Genomic DNA, 21,640 nt, shown 5'->3' on the forward strand with positions numbered 1-21,640 from the left:
GGAAATTGAAATGCGATCCTTCAAGATTAAATTAAATGATAATTGAGTCAATACTGCATGCATCATTTGGTAGTGTTAATAATTGCTCTTGGGCATATATAGCTGAGTTGATTACGACGGGGCAGAATTGCTGAAGTAGGCAAGAGTCGAATCTCTAGGCAATGCCCTCCCCGTCGTGACCAACTACAGCTTCTCGATTTACCTCTTCATATATAGTTGTAGGACCGACCGTGTGAGACTGTTGGGATGACGGATTTCACCTTTTGCTAAAGTGTTATTAATTGACATTACATTTGGCAATACAACAGAGACTTAGAAAATTGAATTGTCATCATAAAAAAAAACCTTCAAGATTATAGTTCAATTGTCATCTTCAGTCAGTCTTCAAGAGTAAAAGAGATCTAGTTGACATGCTACCATCATCGAGCAACAATTCCAGCTGCCTTTTTCAATTTTCAATGGAGCCTCTAAAAACCCAATATTGTTGAGCCCAGTTAGCATAGCCCATCCTATATTACGTTAAAACCTCAAATCATATATTAAGGATAGAATTATAGCCTGGAGGCCTTCTTCACGCGCGCATCATTATGAATATGATTGTACGTGAATTAAGGAAACCTTCTTGCCATTTCTATTATTTTTCTTACATGTAGAAGCTTGTATAGGAAACCTCAAGTAATGCAGATTTAATTAAGTCAAACACCATGCTAAGCTGACACAGCATTCAAGGACGCGACGACACAAACAGTGGGAGCAAACCCCACAAGTTGTATGACTTAAAAAGATGATTGAAGAATTGAGGACGTGTTTAAATTTGGATGGCCTTTAAGTCTATCTCCTTGATTGCAGGAGGAAGGACCAGCTCGATCGAGAGAGTCCAAATTAAATTAGATGCACAAGCTTTGTCCAAGTTAACATTTAGCCCTGTTCCAAATTTGACGCACAGATGGTCCCAACTCCTATTCCCCCTCGCAGCCTTTGACAATGACACAGTAACCCCACGGCATTACCATGAGTTCATTTTCTTAATAAATAATCCACGCATGCAAGCAGATGTTGATGGCATAGCAACAATTGTCAAGAATTATTCCCCATTGAGTTGAAGTAGCAAAGACAATTTCGATTTGGATTCATCGGGCACCAAGTTACTTTGTCGATAGATATCTAGAGATGCCACTTTCTTTGCATGCAATTGAGTCTCTATTTAGGAATTCTTCGCTAACATCTGCCATTAGAGAGCCATAAGTTGTCATTTGGGAAATGATCAATGCTGGGATTAAGTTATCACACCTTGGCATGCATGCTTAATGTCAAACTTAATTAGGTTGCTAGCTTTGTCCATTCTAGCAGAGGACTTGGAGTTTGTATATCTATAAACTCCTTTTTGCAGAAAAGGAGTTTGTATATCTATAATTCTTGGAAATGTAATTTTGTAAGAGCAATGGTCAAATGGACAAAAGGCAAGTTTGTTAGCTAACCAATAAGCCTAATTAATCAAGTAATTAAACAGAGATTTATAAAATAGGTGATAAGGACTAGAGTTTGTCTTGGTTGTGGAGTTTGGGGGGAAATCAAAGGTTGATTCCTTTGCCCCCATGTGTAGCAAATCCCTACTTAAAAAGTTTCAAAGCGACACTTGATCAATTTTTTTTTTAAAGTATTAGCTGCTATATATTTATTTATTAGACTAACCAAACTACGTGATGAGAGTTGGACAAAATATTTTTATTATTATCATCCCTGAACTTGGTTAATTGAAACACAAATTATATTTATATAAAGAAATCCTTTATAAGATTTTCTAAAAGATCCTTTAATTTTTCATCTAATCAAATCACACAAACTCAGCGATTGATGCTTGAATGCAACAGAAATTAGCCACGATCTCTTGAAATAGCCATTGTGGTCAAGTCAAAGTTGACTAGAGGTTGGACAACAAAAAAATCCTAACATGCAAAGTTGATTAGATGTTGAACAAAAGAAGTATTAGTAGGTTGATCATGGATTGGATACCAGGCAATACGAGAATACGACTTTGGTGAAACTAAAATAGGTGTCAATAAAAAAAATAAGATTTTTGCGACGAATTTGACGATGAAAAAATAAAAAATTTTTGTCGCAAAACCATTTTGCAATGAAAGTTGCAACGAAACATTTTTCGTTGCCAAAAGCCTGTCGCAACTTGTGGCGATGAAATTTTTGAAATTCGTCGCAAATTTTACGACGAAATTTAAATTCGTCGCTAAATTTTGATACGAAATAGTATTTTCGTTCCAAAAGATGGCGACAAAAATAAAAGTTCATCGCAAATTTTGTGACGAAAAAAACTAATTTGTCGCTAACTTTCGGGAAACAGTACGGAGTAAATGGAGAAGTCGACGGTCAAATTGGCGACGAAAAATCAATTTTTATCGCCAATTTCGCTGAGAGATTTTGGCTGCTTCACAAATTTTGCGACGAATAAATATTTTTGTCGCCAATTTGGCGACGAATTGGTATTTTTCGTCGCTAAATTGGTGACGAAAAAGACAGATTCGTCGCCAAATTGGCGATGAAAAAGTCAGATTCGTCGCCAAATGGCGACGAACACGCTTTTCGTTGCCAAATTGGCGACGAATCATGACGATTTAATCCATGATTTCGTCGCCAATTTGGCGACGAAAAATACTAATTCGTCGCCATTTTTACGATACAACAGTGCAATTTCGTATTTTTGCAACGAAACCTCGATTCGTCGCAAATTTCGTCACAAATTAAAAAAAAAATTCACACTTTGTATTTGTTTCTTTGAAATATGAAACCTGTTTACAATACAATATCCACAACTAGGCTATCAAACACATATATACATCCAAACACATATATGAAACATAAATACACATCCAAACACATATATCAACCTCCTGTAGCTTGCGAATTATAATTTTGTTTTCACTGCATACTAACGAATTATAAACGAGCATACGAAATTGAATTAAAGCGATCGAAGTTATTCAACCTCCCGTAGCTTGCATTAGTCTTAACAATCACCTCTCTCTCTCCCAACTCGCTACGTAATTGAATTTCTCCAATCCAACTCACAAGACACACAACTAACTAAGTTTCTTGCATGGCAACGCAGTGCCACTGCGAGCCCTGTGAGGTGGCGACCTCGCACCATTGGCGGCCTCGTGCGAGGCGACTCTCGTGACAAATGTCCTTGCACAAGGCTAAGACCTCACACTGTTAGGATACAATCAAAGTCTCACATTGGAAATACATTGAAAAGATCTTAAGGTTATAAGATGGAAATATCTATATTGATATGAGATTTTTTGGGTAAAGCTCAAAAATAAAACCATGAGGGCGTGAGCTCAAAGTGGACAATATCATACCATTATGTAGATATATGTGGATTCCATCTGTATTTAACAGTGGCATCAGAGCTCCTACTAAGGGGTCCGTTAATTGGGACCGTTAAGGGGGTGGATCCGTAGGGATCTGTACTAATAAGGGGTCCGTTAGGACCGTTAAGGGGGCTCAGATATCACATTGTATGAGACCTTTTGGGTAAAATCGAAAAATAAAACTATGAGGTCGCATCCTGAAAACATCCGGGTTGAAATATGGCTTTCAAATTAAGTTCCGAATTAGTAGATGCTGCCAAAGGAAGTGGTGATGCCATACACAAAAGGAGGAGACTCATAGAATGGCAGAGGCAAATAGAGCTTTTGCACATTTTCGTTAATCCATGAGTAGGATCTATATAGACACATGGATTCATACATACATCTCAGACGATGAAACAAACCAAAAGGAAAAGAAAGATGGAAAAGAATCAATAGAAAACAGAAAAGATCAAGGGGTTATAAAATGGAAATATCTATATTGGTATTAGGTCTTTTGGATAAAACTCAAAATAAAACCATGAGTGTAAAATATGGTAATAATATATATATATATATATATATATATATATATATATATATAATAGGGTTAAAGGATTCGGGTTTAAACCCCGAAATACCCATCCAAAAGCCAATCTCCTGCTTGCCATACTCCGTTTCTGCTTCGAAAATTGCTCATCTTCTTTCCCTGTCGCCACCCATCCTCTTCTTCCCACTGCCGCGGCTTTGTCGCCTACAGCCAGGGAAGTCAGCCGCCAGTGGGGCGGAATCTCCTGTTGCCATTGGTCGAAAATTGCTCATGATCGGGGCTCGCGCAAGGGAACCCTCGCATCTTTTTCCCCTAACTGCGATAACTCCCTGGTTCGCGTCTCCTCTCTGTTTCCCTCCGATCGTGGCGAGCAATGGTGTCTACGTGAGATCTAAGGATGCCGGCGAAGGGAGGAGCTTCGAGGCCATGCCGGTAGAAATTGTGGCCGCGCAACAGCACCGATCATGAACTGGGATCACGTGCGATCAACGCTCGATCGGGCGGAATAGGTAAGGTATCGGCCTAGCTCTCGATTTATGTGAGTTTCTGGAGCCTGATTCCATGTTCTTAGGAGTTTAGGGCTGGGATTGTGTACGGATTTGTTAGGAATCATGGATCGGGGCAGCCGATGGGTTTCTGATCGGATCTGGGTCACCGGAGCCGGAGCGACAAGGTAAGCCACAGAACTTGAGTTCTTTTTCTTCCATCACGGTATTAGGGTTCGGATTTGGATTCTTAATAGGGAATGGATTCGGTTGTGGTTGAGTCCGGTCTTGAGAAAAATAGGGGTTTGACCAGGATTCTAATTTGAGAAAGCAAGAGTTGGATTGGTGCTTGAATCACTTGGTTTTGATGGATCTGTTCTTGATTCAGAAATGGTTAGATTTGTCTGGTGAATTGGTTAAATATGAGTTGAGGTTAGTTATATTAATTGATTTATATAACTAATCAGTTAATTGGATAAGTGGTGTTATTTGAATCCAATTGGATTTAAGTGTTGATCGAATCATGGTTGGATTAATTTAATTCTGGGTTAGGTTAATTCGGATGAGGTTAAACAAATCTTAAAATCGGCTAAGGTTTTACTTGATGGAAAAATTTATATATCGTTGTATTTAGAATTGTTATTTATTTTAATTTCAGGACATTGAATCGGATTTCTGGACGGAGGTGTTGATGCAGTTTATCCCGATTGTTGTTTTGATGTTGACACAGATTTAAGTTCATTTTAGTTGGATAAGAATTAAGTTCAATATATTCAGATTGACCAATGACGGATGAGATCGGAGAGGGCTCGGTAGCTCGTTCTCCGGACTAGGTCAGAGAGGGCTCGGTAGCTCGTTCTCTGGACCGGATGGAATCGGAGAGGGCTCGGTAGCTCGTTCTCCGGACTAGGTCAGAGAGGGCTCGGTAGCTCGTTCTCTGGACCGGATGGAGTCGGAGAGGGCTCGGTAGCTCGTTCTCCAGACTAGGTCAGAGAGGGCTCGGTAGCTCGTTCTCTGGATCGGATGAAGTGGGAGAGGGCTCGGTAGCTCGTTCTCCAGATTAGGTCAGAGAGGGCTCGGTAGCTCGTTCTTTGTACCGGACTATGGTCGGAGAATGCATGATAGTCTGTCTTCGGACTGGATCATTGTCAAAGAAGGCTTGGGAGTCTGTTCTCTGAATACATGATCCAATGCGGTTAGCTCGGGTGAGACCCAAGTTAACCAAGTGATCAGATTACATGAGTTTTGATTTCACTTTGGTTTACTCGATGGGTGAATCGATTAACCAAGGGTTAGTTGGTTAGTCGATCTGGTGATCGATTACAGAGCATTTTGTAAGTCCAAGGGTTAGTTGGTTAGTCGATCTGATGATCGATTACAGAGCATTCTGTAAGATTTTGAAAAATCCACAGAATACATCATAATCAATTGGGCAATCGATTATGGTCGACGGTAATCGATCAAGTGATCGATTACAAGCTTAGTAAGAAACCAGTTGGCGATCGGTGATCGATTACCATACCTTAATCGACCAACTGATCGATTAAGGTATGTGGTAATCGATTGTTGCTTAGGCTTGATCGATTACACGATTTATAGAGGAAAGAATTACGACGTTTAATCGATGGTCTGATCGATTAAACCATTTCTGATCGTGTTCAGACTTCTGCTCTGCTCATTTCTGATTTCTGTTGCTTCTGATAATGCTATGCTAATCCATCTCTGAGGTTTGCAGATGGAGTTTGAACTCGAATGAAGAACAAGATGAGTCAAGGGGTGACTTTCTATCATCGCAGTTTGTCGACCTTTGGTTTTCAGGTAAAGGACACAGCGGGGACTCTGAGCTGCACAGGAAGATGGTCAGTGAGTGTGCTGAGAGGAGCGTGGTCCAGCATAGAGGAGAGACCTCAGTGTGGTGCTGGAGAGCTCAAATGGCTCAGCAAGGTTGCAGTGGACTCAGAGACCGTTGAACGAGCAGATACAAGGAGGCTAAAAGAAGAGATGAAGGAGAAGAGAGAACAACTCTAACGAACAACAAACAAGGCTGTGTTGTGTGCTTGTGCTTGCTGTGTGTGTTCTCTGCTTGCTCGTGATCATTGCTCTTCCTTGAAGCTCTCTGCCTAAGGTGGTGCAAGGAGTTGGTGCCTTGCTCTCGGGAAGCTCTGCTTGAGGTTTTGTTCTGTGTGATTGGGGCTGTGCTGTAAGTTCTATTTGTTTGCCTCAATCTTGAGTTTTCCTTCTATAATCTCTGTACTTAACAATTATCTTTGAGATTGGCTGTGGAGAGGTCACTCCACCGAGAAGGAGACTTCATCTAGCCGGATTCATCCGAAGTTTGATCTACCGAAGATCAAGGGATCGTCCACTTTACGGACACGCCGAGGAGTAGGGGCAAGTTATCTCCGAACCTCGTATATCTTGGTGTTTGCATTGATTTCATTTTGTTAGCTATTTTCCGCTGCGCACTAACCTTTTGTAGGAGAAAATCGAGTTTCAAAGGGAGGCTATTCACTCCCCCCCCCCCTCTCTAGCCATCTCCCGATCTTCAACAGGACTAGGGACCACTTTCAAAAGGCGTGTATCTTGTCTTATCTTTTTAGATAAGTTGTTTGACATGTATAGTTTTGCTATAGCTGGTAGTAATTCTTGTTATGCTTTTATATATGCCTTGGTATGTCACTACTTGCCATGTTGTATACCATTTTTACCTGATACCTATTTAGTTCTTTAGCATTTTGATACTTGCCATGTGTATATAGGTTCATCAAAGTGTGATATACAGTTCTTTACTGGGCATTGATTATCTACTAGATGTATCTTGCATACATTAGTGTTATGCACCATTTTGCATGATTGCATGCTGGCGATCATCGGCTCCTTTGTAGTCTGAGCCCGTCGCCAGTTACATGATCTGCACACACTACCACTCATGGGTTAGTGGTACATCAGGAGGGTGTGTGCAGTTGCTCTGTCAGGGCTCCGCTCGGCCGCTCAGGGGTAGTGGTTCCGCAGCGTGGTAGCATGACAGGGATCCCTCTTTCGCATTATGAGACGAGGAGATGAGAGCATTGCTCCCCCATATGACTTGGGGTACGAGGATAGGTGTACTCCGACAGCATCCTGTCCACTCGGTCACTCAGGAGCAGTGATGGCAGAGTGCACAGTTGTCATAGCCCTACCCACTCGACCTCACCATTGTGGTGACGGTGGCTGACTGACGTCAGAGGTGACCATGTCATTGTATCATGTGCATACTACATGGATTGCATTTATTTATGCTTGCTGTATTTTGGTTGTTGCATATGTTTGACATGCACATACAGGAGGCCTGATGCATTTTGGTAGGTGATTCTGGTATGTACAGCTCTTCCATTCTTCCAGTTTTGCATTTCTTACTATCCTTTCAGGAGACTGTACTGGTATGAGTATTACTGCTAGGGATAGTTTACTATACATGTCTGCTAGATATCCGCTGAGTTTCTTGAACTCATTTCGTTGGCTTTATTCTTTTCAGGTTGACGTTTGTCTGGAGAGCCGCGCTGCTAGTCCCCTGTCGAGATGACCTCGACCATTTGGTTTTCACTATGTTTTCAGTATTTGTGTCGGTACTGGTTCTATATAGTACGGATCTTCTTATATATGTTCGGTTTTAGTGTTTTTGTTATATTTACAGTTTGTGGCCTTGTGGGCTTTATATTGTGCTTGTTATGTACTTTTGACATGTTATGTTTATGGATTGTGGCCGTGTAGGCTTATTTGTGGCCTGGTAGGTCTTATGACATATGTGTATTCAGGGAATTGCAATTGTTACAGGGGAGATGCTGCCGAAATTCTTCGAACAGCCGTCTCCCGAGGCGTGACAATGAGGGCATGAGCCCAAAGTGGACAATATCATATCATTATGTAGATATATATGAATTACATCTGTATTTAATGGTGGTATCAGAACTCCTAGTAAAGGGTCTGTTGGGACTATTAAGGGGACGGATCCATTGGGATCCATACCAATAAGGGGTCCGTTGGGACCGTTAAGGGGGGCTCAGATATCACATTGTATAAGACCTTTTATGTAAAATCCAAAAATAAAATTATGAGGGCGTCGACCCTCACAAATTGTTGGGATACAATCAAAGTCCCACGTTGGAAATAATAGAAAAGAGCCTAAGGTTATAAGATGGAAATATCTTATTGGTATAAGACTTTTTGGGTATAGCCCAAAAATAAAACCATAAGGGTGTGAGCCCAAAGTGGATAATATCATATCATTTTAGAGAGATATATGGATTCCATCGGATCTAACAGTGATATCAGAACTAGGTCTATGTGGTGCCATGTGGGGATCCTCACAAAGGAATGATTGGGGGCTTATAGTAAGGGGTCCGTTGGGACCGTTAAAGAGGCAAGTTCGTTGGGACCCGGACCAGTAAAGGGGTCCGAGTAAGGGGTTGTTTGGGACCGTTAAGAGGGCAGATTCGTTGGGGCCCGGACCAGTAAAAGGGTCCGTTGAGACCGTTAGGAGAGACTCCTAGTGGTCATTTATTTGAGGAGTAGATTGTTGGGATATAATCAAAGTCCCATATTGAAAATACATAAAAAAGATCTTGGGGTTATAAGATGCATGGAAATATCTATATTGGTATGAAGTCTTTTGGATAAATCTCAAAAACAAAAGCATAAGGGTGTGGACCCAAAGTGGACAATATCATACCATTATGTAGATATATATGGATTCCATCTGTATTTAACAATGATATCAGAGCTTCTAGTAAGGGGTTCATTGGGATCGTTAAAGGACGGATCCGTTAGGATCCATACCAATAAAGGGGGCTCAGATATGATACCTTTTCGGTAAAATTCAAAAATAAAATTATGAAGGCATGGATCCTAAGTAGACAATATAATACCATTTTAAATATATATATATATGGATTCCATCGGATCTAATATATACAATCGATAGCCCTGCGCGAGGCGGCGACCTCGCGCTGCAACTACCAGATCTACACTATGCATGTATTTTTATTAACTATGCCTCAAACATTCCAAGCAATTAAAATGCTTCCATTTCATCCTTCCTTTCCTTTACATAAACTTGCTCATAAGCTCCGAATGTATCTGAAAATACAAGTAAAATTCATTCGAAAAGAAAAAGAAAAATTAATGGAAGAAAATTATAGATCGGAATAGACTTCCACCAACTCATTTGACATAATTAATAATATTCCACTGTCTTTTTTATTATTTATTCATGGGCCCATTAGATCTGTTCAGTTGCTGAACGGCTGAACCAATTTAATATTTCTGAATCTGAAAGGATTATCCATGATAATCAATAAGAACAAAGAAGAGGAGGATGACAGAGAAAGATATCAAATTAATTATGCGAATGATGAAGAATATCTCCTGAATAATACAACGCGTTGTTTATTTCTCTAGTGTTTTTCTTTTCTTTTAGCTTGGGTTCTGATCATAATCTCATGTATAATTATGTCGGCAGTCAAACTTTAAAAGCTAAAATATTTTCATTAATTAATTCGACAAAATATTTTCATTAATTAAAAGCTAAAATAGCTTGGGAATCCATATGCATGCATATGAAAACGATCGATCCACAGAACATGGATGACCGAATTAAATGATAAATTAACATAGTTACCAAGGCCAACACCGCTTACCTAATTTTTAACTAAGTAACTAGATATGAAACTTTTAGTCACTTAGTTTGGGATTGAATTCCAAATCTTAAGAAGAACTGGCTCCATATTTAGAATCCAATATTGAATATTTTTAAAATGATCTATATTTTTAAGAACCTGGTGAAAGGCATATTTTAACATTAGAACAAGCAACCTAGGAGAATTTTTTTGTACAATATAGTCTTTGGACAATGAAGTTTCTCAATTAGCTAGCTACTTCTTCAAGAATAAGTTTTGCAGTTAAATTTGACATTACGTTTTGGTACAATCGACCTTCAAATTTTGATATTTTAATTGACAATATGTTTAATAAGATCTGATCAAGATTTGTCAAGTAATTTAATCAAAGTTGATCAAATTAATAAGAAGTCATGACAAGTCAAAGGAAGCTAACCTAGGAAAAGGAAAAGTACAATCGAGTTAAGGTTGACTGGATGACTAGTAAAGGAAAAAGTCCAAGCGTCCAGGTTGACCGATTGGCAAAGGAAAAGTTTAGTCAAGTTAAGGTTGACCGGATGACTAGCAAAGGAAAAAGTTCAAGGAATGAAGTCAAAGTTGATCAAATGCTTGATAAAGAAAAATTCAAACAGATCAAGGTTGATCGGATGTCTGACAAAGAAAAAGTTCAGGCATGTCAAGGTTAATCGGATATCTGACAAAAAGAAAGTCCAAGCAAGTCAAGGATAACCGGATGTCTGAAAAGAGATAAACCCAAGCAAATTAAAGGTGATCAAATACTTGGCAAAGAGAAAAATCTAAAGGAATAAACATTAGGTAATGAAAATCTTAGAGGAGTGAACTCTAAGTAAATGAGATCAGTAGGTTCAAGGGATCAAAATAAGATTTTTAGTTGACCACACTCAATTTACCAGACCAACTTATTTGGTCAATAGAAGTACAGTGTTGCTAACACTGTTTTGCATTACTACTTTTATATATTGTATTATTTTGGTGTTGCAGGAAAGTCTTAATGGATTGGATCGATCATACGCTAAACAAAAGAAATCCAAACATGATCGAATGTTTGATAGGTAAGTAAGGTAATCCTAGAGAGACCTTTTAGTTTGAAAGACAGTGAGGGCGTATCCCATTTAGGACAAACCGATTAAGAGATGGTCCAACTTAGAAACCAACTCAAAATTCTCACAAATCGAGATCAAACGAATATAATTATATAATTATCAAAATAATTCATGTGCATATATAATTATTTCTAACTCTATTTTCACCACTGTTCTGTTCGTGCAAGTAGGATTATTATTATTATTATTGTACTAACTTTGTTTTGTAGAAAATAAAATTTTCAAAGTTCGATTGATCGAATAGGGAGCTTCGACTAACCAGTGAGCCATGATCCAGATCTAACCATGTGGTTTGAACCAACATCTGACGCTCTAAACAACAATTTAATTATCATTGATCCATCTCTTTCACCATTGTTCTGTTCGTGTAAGTACTGCTATTGACACGCCGAAAAGAGATTTTCCAAGAAGGCCTTTTACGATAAAATTCCATTCTTTAATTCTCGATAAATTTTATTATTTATATTTATATTTAAATTAGATAGTAGTGCGTTACTATTCTCATTTCACATTTGTATTTGTATGAGTTTTTTTCTTTCCCCGAAAGTAGGAAACTTATAATTGATTGCATGTTCAAAAACGATATAAAAAATTATAGACTTTAAAGTAGCGTGAACTAAGTCACCTCTTGTCTTTGTGCATTTATTTTGCTGCTGCATTTCTAATTTCTAACGGATTTTGAAAAGAAGATTTTAAAAGCAGTATATTCATCCTCCTCCACTCCCTCGTCTATCGTCTTCCTAAACCTACATAATAAAGACGGTTGACTCATTAGACCTGGACAAATTAATTAACGTGACCCATTGAGTAAAATATGCAACTAGTCAACTTAATGGGGGCAAGCTAAGCGATTAAAAATACACAAATTTATGGGGAGTAATATGAATGAATCGAGGAGCAGCGTCAATTCTTGACCAAGTGGTAATAATCTAAAGAATTTGTTTGAAGGAGTGTTTACTTGAGCGGAAGAAGAGGGGAAAAGAACGAGGAGAAAAAGAAACTAATTAAGGGTAGAGTTAACTTTCTTTATTTTATCGGCTTGACAAAAAAAAAGTGAATAAGAGAAAATGACAACATTGACAATGCCACACCCATCAGCCGAACATGTCTAAAGTTTTTAATTTTTTAAATCAGATATTAAATTTATACCCATTAATTTTAAGATATACAATCCGATCTCATATAATTCGTTTATCAAATAAATATAGAAAGCCAGATGATTCTTAACATGACTTTCCAACATAACATCACTAATTGTTTAAACATCGCATGTACACGTTGTATGAATTTTAAACCCTAATTATTTGGAAAAAAAATATTCTAATTCTCTTTCATTATAGTAAAAGATAGAATCCGTCACTCTAGCAGTTCTACATGGTCAGTCCCACGATCATCTGTGAGAAGGTAAATTGAAAAGCTATAGTTGACTACTACAGGGAGGGTATTACCTCGACTTCATCGAGATTCAATCCTTGCTCACAACAGCAAGTCGTCGAGATTCTCTTTATCTTTATGAAGTATACTCATTAAACATCACCATATAGCATGAGCTGCTCCAATTGATGAAAGTGAACGTTTTGCAGTGGCGCTTGAGCATGTAGTAGTGGTCGTTGAAGATAACTTGGGGCTCTTTGATATGAAAGTTGATGTGTCTTTCCACGCTAGTTCAACACAAACAATGTTAACATAATTCTCACTTGGGGAGACACTTCATCAAAGATTATTAATCATCACTTGCAATATAAGATAAATTGGTATGCCTTAGATGTGCATGTTATAGCGCCCCCTCTTTTTACTCGGTAACGCCAAAATAATGTGCAGTTACCTTGACGATGGTCAAACTCGACATTGTTTTACAAGTTGTTTATTTGCATTGAAAACGCCAAGGTGCAGGGAGTGAGGCCAAGCTTGGAATTCTTCTAGGCAGACAAGAGAACGCTGGTGATATTGTCAAGGCTCAAAGTGACATACACACAGCACAACACGAGCTGCTCTCTTTCTCTCGTAAAAACTATTTGTAGTTGACTCAAACTGCCAAACGCACACGAGCGGGTTCCATTTTTGAAATTCTTACGCACCCCAAACGCACTTGCCACAGCTCCATGTCTGACTGTCTCAGACTAATTGAACCATAAACTCGCATATTAATTTACAATTACATGAAGAGGTAGAGAGGGGTGTGGTTTTCCTACTCCAAGGTTGTTTTCTTTCTTTGGGTTCTCTATAGCTATCGTCTTCCTGCTGCTTTATATAACACCATTCCTCCTCAACTTTCTCTTCCAAACTAATACTCATCGTCAGCTAGTGTTTGGCAGAAAGATCCTTTAGCACTTCTAACTGTAAAGTCCTTGGATCGAAGAGAAAGAAATGGGTAGAGAGGAAGTGAAAACCTTAGATGAGAATGAGATATGCAGGGCTGCAAGTGTTGAGCAGGGTTGGGGGTTTCAGAGCCCAAAGGAGGGAGAAAAGCATCATGAGAATTTACAGCAGCAGCAGCAGCAGCAGCAGAGGGTGTGTATTATTAGGGGTCATTGGAGACCAGCTGAGGATGCCAAGCTGAAGCAGTTGGTCTACCAATATGGACCACAAAACTGGAACCTCATAGCTGAGGAGCTGCAAGGCAGATCAGGTGCGTGCTCCAACAACAAAAAGATTTCTCTTTTTTTTTTGTCTCATTGAATTTTGATGTATATTGTTGCATTTGGCAGGAAAGAGTTGCAGGCTAAGATGGTTCAACCAACTGGACCCGAGAATCAACAGAAGGGCGTTCAGTGACGAAGAAGAGGAGAGGCTTCTTGCAGCCCACAGGGTGTATGGCAACAAATGGGCACTGATTGCCAAGCTCTTCCCTGGAAGAACAGACAATGCAGTCAAGAATCACTGGCACGTCATCATGGCCAGGAAGCGAAGGGATAACTCCTCCAATGGCTGCTACAGGAGGAGGAAGCTCCTCATCTTCGATCTTTCTTCCTCATCATCATGTCACCAGACTCAAGCCATCACCAAGAAGAACAAGGAGCTGGTGATGTCCAACACCTGCAACTACAACTCATGCAGTGGTGAGCCCACCTTCACCGCCGGTTCCTTCCACTTCAGATGCGGCTGTCATCACACACATCTCCATGCTCTCCAAAATGGTAAAAATGTTTCCATTTCACTCGTTCACTCTTAATTTTTCATAGTTTAAGTCTGATGTATTCTCTGGATTACCTTGTATCTGTATAGGATATGGGAAAAGGGTGTTGGGTGCAGGGAATCAATGCAACCAGGAGAGTGCAGACTGTGGCAGGAGCCTCATCGGCTTGCTTCCTGGCTTGGTTCAGTCTGCTGCTTGCTCTGCAAATCCTGAGACCAGTTCAGCAAATGAGAACAGTGCTCGATTGCATGGTGAAACGAGTTGCTCAATGGATGAAATGAACTTACCCTTCATTGATTTTCTTGGCGTCGGTGCAACATAGGAAAATGGGTTCAATGTACAGAAATCAATGGAGAGATAGAGAGATTCCAAAAGTGACAAGATGGATGATGAATGGGGAATGGGAACCGAAACTTTTGATGCAGTGCAACTATTTTGTTCTTTTTTATCTTTATTTATACCGTTTGACTTATTTTTCATAGTTATAATATTTTCTTGTTACATCTATGGCGCATTATGATGATACCAATGAGAATATTTTATTTGGAAGCGTCGAGAAACATGATGAATGGGGAGTGAAACCTTTGCTGCAACTATTTCGTTCTTTTAGATCTTCATTAACATATTGTTTGACCTTTGTTTATAGTTCCATATTTATCATTATATTTCGATGCATGATGGTACCAATAAGAGTCTGTATGTGGTTTCAAATCAGCCACTATTTCTTGTTGTGGGTACTCTAAGCTATCATAGTTATTCCTGAACAAGAGATTGGGTGATATATATGTCAAAGTATAGGCCTACTCTTGCTGATCTTTGGTTTTCCTAAAGTAACTGTCTCAGAAAAAAAAAAACACAGTTTGTCACTGTAATATGACCATGTCCTCTGGTAACTAATAACTAGGTTCTCTGTTTTTCTCTCTCTCTCTTTTCTTTAAGAAAAAATATTTAGTTATATAAACGCGTGATACCTGGGCAGTCGTAGTTTAAGTTAGATCACATAAAAGTCTTATTAAGTTAGATCTTGCTTGCATGGTTTTCAAACATTATAAAGCCTTGTTTAGCAAGTAGAAGGGAATACAACGAATGTGGTGTGCTTTTGAGACCCAGCAGCCATGATACTCAACTGATTCAAACATAAAAAAGTATACATTTGGTTTTGCATTTTAAGAATGAGAGGTGGATGTGGATAAGCAACGGCAATGGCGCTGGATCTCAAAGAACACCCAGTGTGTTCCAAGTATGTCAACCTGTCACTTGGTGGGGGAAAGATTAAAGATAAGGTGAACATGATATATGCTATGTGCAAATTAATTTCAATTATTCAGATTCCTAATGCAAACAGACATGGATTGTAGAAAGTCACTCTCAGGACCTTGCTGTGGGACTACTCATGCTTGGAAAGTTATTTTCTCGCTATCAAACAAATTCTTGTTGAGTGAACTAAATAATTAATAATACGATGTTGTATGGGATATTAAGAGGGACTTCGAACAAAAATTTCATAAGAATTCTTACTAGGTCAGCAAACTAGCTAGAAGGATGATGGGACTAAAAATCATATTTTAGTACGTAATTAGCAGATGACCCATACAGGATTCCTCAAGAGTAAGTTTTGTGTATACACTTTTCTTAATTTTAATCAATCTTGGTCCTAAGATACTCTACAATCTTAAGATACTTGGTAACACATCAGTAGTCCCCGGGGCAATGGTGCAACGGTAGGACATTCGGGTTGTAACTCAGGGACCCGCGATTCGATCCCCAGCTACGGCGTATTTGCAGAAATTTTCCTCTAAATGGGGAACGCAATCAAAGGATGCTGGACATCTGGATTGGCCGCCGTATGTGCTTCCCGATTTACCCTGGTGGTCGGTGGGAAACTTCCGTGGGACCGGGCCGACCACCCCAGAGATGTGGCTACTGGGATTATCATTTTTTTTGGTAACACATCAGTAAAATATTTAAGTATATCTTATCTACAAGCACATTAGTATATAGCTTTGGGGGCTTCGAGGAGGATCCAGAGGAAGACAATGCAAGCATAAACGTTGAAATGATAATGAAAAAACTGCAAATCGCGTTTAACTAAAAAAAACAACACAATAAATCTAACAAACTGTAGGTTTTCAGCCTTTTTTTTCCGAGATTAGCGAGAGCCAACAGAGACTAATCAAATTCCTCAGAAGAAGCATAAACATCATAGTAATTAAGTCAAGAGACCATCAGAGGTCACGTTTGTTTTCTGTCATTATGGTTCAAAACTATTCAATTTAAGTGTCCGTCTCTTTCATTACAAACTAGATTTTTCAAAGTGTAATAACTATCAATTATTGCCGAACAAAAGAAGAAAATGACTTCGGCAATGTCACCTCAACAAAATTATTGATAAAAAAGTAGTTGGGCGAGAAAAAAGAATCCGCACTGTTCCCTGCTTCCTATTAGGTTGGTTCCATTTTTTAGGACCTTCAATATGTTTACGTTTCACAAAAATTTGGCTACATTTAATGTTTATGTTCAAGAAAGAAACAGTGACAGGGAGTCTTAGTAAGATGAAGGGTCCTTTGTTATAATTAATATTATTCTATCACTAAACTGCTCATCAGTTGGAAGAATGAAAGGTCTATCAGGCTTTAATGTTAGATCTGTTGATAGTTGTTGGACCGCAATTTGTTAGCTTGAAGAGGGAAAACATTAAAATCAGCAAGTTGCCCACTCATTTCAGAAACAGGAACCTGCAAGATGCGCTGCTGATGACACTATCAAAGTTGCAAACATCCCAGGACTACTTCAGGTACAAAATTATTGTGGTAAAGAAACAAGGTTACAATTCATGTTTTTTTTTGTAGAACTAAATTTATAGTTCCGATAAATACAGCTTAATGATGGGATAACCAATTTTATCTTGAATTAAGGCATTAGACTAGGTTATCCGTTTGTAAGCTCCTTAATCTAACACGTCTGCTCAAACTAAAGTGTGTATATTATGTAACTTGTTACATATACACATAAATCAATCAGCAAAACGCATGAATTAAATATTTCTCCCTAGTAAAAGTATATGGTGTATGATCTTCTTAGACGTAAGGACATCTTGGACAAAATGACAATCAAGCTCAATTTGTTCAACGTGTTCATGGAACACAGGATCATTCGCAATCTGAAAAGCCATCTGATTGTCATAATGAATATTTATTGGTTGATTACTTGCAAGACCTGATCCATCTCATGCATCTCATAAATTGTTTGCCATTGCCCTATATTTTGTTTCAGCGTTGGACTGTGCTACAGTAGTTTATTTAATGCATTTTCACACTAGCCTATAGGCTTCAATCAACCGTAGACATAGCGAAATTAGTATAATAAAAAAATTAACATTTATTAATATTTAGATGCCTATGTTTCTGATGAAGACGATGTTGTCCTTGAGATATTGAATAGATTACAAGGTTATTAACACTGTTTTCTATGATATTTAAGCTTTTGTATATGTTGACTTACTGCAAAAGACATACTACCTGGAAATAAGAAATACCTGTAAAATCGTATCTCCTAATAAAAAATTATGATTAAGGTTCTTGAGATAATTCGGTTGAACAGGTCAGGTTTGGAGGGTGCTGATAGGAAATTGATCGAGAAACCTTACGAAGTGATTAAATTTTATTTATAATTATACTGAATTCAAATTAAAATTAAATTGGATAAGTTATAATTGAACCAAATTAATTGATTTGACTTGATTCACATAACCTCGAATTTTCGAGGCTGATGTGACGAAGATATTGGGGGCCATGTGACTAAGCAGTCGATGCAGATCCCAATCAGTCCAGTTAAGACAAACTCAAGTCCAATTGAACCACTCTTCCGAGTTCGGCTCCAATCAATCAGGTCTAGAACTTGGTCAACGCACAACCAACTCATGATCAAGCTCGGGTCCAGTTAGTCATAGGGATGACAATGGATTAGATCAGATTTCATATCTTTCATCGCCACCCCCAGCTCCATCCCCATCCCCATCCTCATTTATTATATATATCCTTATCCTCATCTCCATTTATTATATTCATCTACATCCTCATCTCTATCAGGTATTCAACTTTCATCCTCATCTTATATCCATCAGAGGATCGATATCTATCCCCATCCTCATATCCATTAGAGTGGATATCCTCTATACTAATAATTTTCTTAATTCCATCTGACTTTCATCATTCAACAAAAATATATATAATAAAATTAACATCATATCCATAAAATATAATTCAAAAAAATAGAATAAACATCTATATACTATGAGGGGAGAAGCCGAGAAGGAGAAAATCAAATTTATTTTTTTCTTTTTAATTGGTTGTCGGATTTTATCAAATTTGTCTTCGTATCCGAATTCGAAAATCCTCATACTCCATTACCTAATTATTTAATCGGATTCAAAAAATCCCTCCATTCCCTCCTCCATATTAGGGTCGGGTATCAGATCCTCTATCGGGTTAGGAGAAAATTATCATCCCTAGTCAGCTGACTCATGGTCGAGCTCAACCCGAGTTAGTCTGAATCACAACCAAGTTAAGTCCAATCAGTCATAGCTTATACGTGACACAGTAGTTATAATAGTATCAATTATAGAAAGGTCACACCCTTTGGTGAAGAAAGAGATACTTTCCTCGAGGATCATGTATACCTTTTTACTCTCTATATAAGGTAATGTTGTATCATTGGTACACTGTGATATTGACATTTTTATAATTTTCACTTTGCTACTATAATCTATTTCAGATGTAAAAGGATCCGAAGATTTTTATTATAATTTTTTGATAATTTTTATTTTTAATAATTTTTAAACTTTTTAGTATTTAGGTTAGTTTTAAAAAATTTTATTTTTTTATATTTGAAAATTTTAAATCTATTTAGGATTTTTAAGATTTCGAATCTGTTAAAATTTTTTCCTTTTTATTAGGATTTCTTTCATTTCTTTACAAATTAAGATTTTGGGTAAATTGGAGACTACCCTTTTGGTTTTGGAGCAAATGGAGACTATCCATTCAAAACTACGAAAGATCTACTAACACTGAATTTTGATTCCCATCGAGCGCTCAAATATTTTATCACTCGCAACAAGAGTGTCGTTCATCTTTCCACATTGATCACTCTACTATCTCCCTATTATTATAGGTCGATCCCAACACCCCTCTCCTTAGTTAGTCGAGTCTATCATTCTACAATCTCCCTAATATTTAGGTCGATCCCCAGTAACTCGTGAATGACTATGGGTCATGCCATATTCACTCTACTCAGCCCTCTCCTTAGTCAGTCGAGTCTATTGTTCTACAATCTTCCCCAATATTATCGGTCGATCCCCAATAAGTCGCTTGTTAGTTGATATTTAAAAAGAAATTTTGATTTAATAATATTTTCGATAGTGTCATTTATTTTTCAATCTCCTGGTATTCTTTTGAATCAACAAGTTTTAGAAGATTGATTTTTGACGTTCGTAATCGATCAATAAAATCAATACAACATGTAGGGTAATCGCTATCTCGCTCGGCGTAAGTTGGTATCAGAGTTCTCAGATCCGATGAATCATCATCGTGGTCATGACAGGTAGATTCCGACTGAGGAAGCTTTGCACCATGATCGTAGCACCTGTGACAAGATACTTCAAGATCTACAAAGACAAGTCACAAAGTTATTTCAGCGTCTAGCGGTGCAAGATCTTAAAGGTTGTAAATTCCTTTATTCCCCTTTTTAAAAATTATTAATTTCTAATAATCGAGGAGAGATGTCAAAGTGTAAGTTTAGTTTTGAGGGATTCAGGATCAACTGCCTTACCACCTACAACTTCAAGAGAATGCTGACTTCGCAACGCCTCTACATCCCCCTTCCTCCTACGATAGCGAAGACAACCATGAAGATGTGAACCTTGACAACATTGAGTACGATCAGTCCTACTCTCTTGATTGTCGGATAGGCGGCGGAGACAACGACAAAATCGAAATATTTGGTAATCCAATTTATGTGATTCTGACGAAGAGGAGATAGACCTAGAGGAAGTGTTGATCGAAGACCAAAAATACACTTTGTCCAACGACAATTAGCAATCTAGTTTATCTATCGATCGATGAAGCCCCAATCTCCATTATCTCGCCTTGCATTGACTCGGTGCCCCAATTTATTCAGTATAATGAAGATGAGACTGAGTTAACTGGCAAGCCAATATATGACGAGATGAAGAAATACTAAAAGATAACCCATTTGTTGATGATAACATTGAAAATAGGATATCCACTTCATCAATTAATTAGCATGCTGAATTCAGTCACGGATGACAATGATAACAATATTACAAACCAAAAGATCCTTACTATCTAAAATACCTCAATGCATTAGCAAATGCAAGGGTTGTATTTTCACCTAAGCTCATCAGTCGTCTACAGGCTATAAAATTGATGATAAAAAGACCCATGAAAAAACTAAATGATCATTGTGAGTAACATAGTCGACATGACATAGAAGTTCATAATCTGAATCTTATTTTGTTCATCAATTTCTCTGTTGGCAACATCACATAACAACTTCTCATGACACTAAAACTAGATAAAACATGTGTCATTCCCCTCTGTTGTCATTCTCACTCATCAGGAGGTACCCAACTAAATGATAGCTAGCATTATAAAAGGATATTAAAAGCTATATGAATAGGACAACCAAGATATTTCATAAATTTTCTATATTCATATAAATATTTTATTTCTACAAGTATTAAAAAGTTATACATATAAAATATATGATAAGCAAATAAAAATACAATAAAAACCAAATTAGAAATCGACATATTGAGATCTCTAAACAACTCTATATACAAGTTGAAATCAATTATAATATCAAAAGAGTTTCTATACTTGTAAAATTGAAGGTCACGAAACCATAAAGTTAAATTGTTAAATAGGTAATCAGGAAAAATATCAATAATTTAATTAGAAGATCAAGAAACTAAAATAAGTCACAATTTTAAATTATCCTTTAAATTTTTTTATTTATACATATCTATATATATAAATATATTTATAATCATCTATACTTTATTTTAATTGTTTGTCAATATTTAGAGTTATTATTATCATTCTTAAATTATCATCATCTGTTATTATTAATTAAGATAACTCTCAATTATGATAACTTAATCATTAGGTATAAATAACATCAATGATATTAATAATAACATGTATAAGTATATTTTATTGATAAAAGTATCGACATGTATAAATGTTACCAATGATACTAATCGGGTAAATCATCTATCAATCAATTCATAAGAAGTGAATCATTAAA

General features: G+C 37.6%; 1 protein-coding gene across 1 annotated transcript; it reads left to right on the plus strand.

Annotated features, from left to right (window-relative positions):
- The first annotated feature begins 13,545 nt into the window (after positions 1 to 13,545).
- On the plus strand, positions 13,546 to 14,636 carry LOC141823028 (uncharacterized). Its single transcript, XM_074710306.1, has 3 exons — positions 13,546 to 13,807; positions 13,887 to 14,315; positions 14,404 to 14,636. The coding sequence occupies exons 1-3, from the start codon at positions 13,546 to 13,548 to the stop codon at positions 14,634 to 14,636; spliced, it is 924 nt and encodes a 307-aa protein (XP_074566407.1).
- Positions 14,637 to 21,640: the final 7,004 nt, after the last annotated feature.

Source organism: Curcuma longa, chromosome 3, assembly GCF_044706935.1.
Source record: "Curcuma longa cultivar G26 ecotype Majalengka, Jawa Barat chromosome 3, ITB_CL_G26_1.1, whole genome shotgun sequence".
NCBI lineage: Eukaryota > Viridiplantae > Streptophyta > Magnoliopsida > Zingiberales > Zingiberaceae > Curcuma > Curcuma longa.

Coding starts and splice junctions, on each gene's coding strand:
- LOC141823028 (XM_074710306.1), top strand. CDS start 13,546: ATGGGTAGAGAGGAAGTGAAAACCTTAGATGAGAATGAGATATGCAGG. Junction 13,808..13,886: donor GGAGCTGCAAGGCAGATCAG/GTGCGTGCTCCA, acceptor TGCATTTGGCAG/GAAAGAGTTGCAGGCTAAGA. Junction 14,316..14,403: donor TCTCCATGCTCTCCAAAATG/GTAAAAATGTTT, acceptor GTATCTGTATAG/GATATGGGAAAAGGGTGTTG.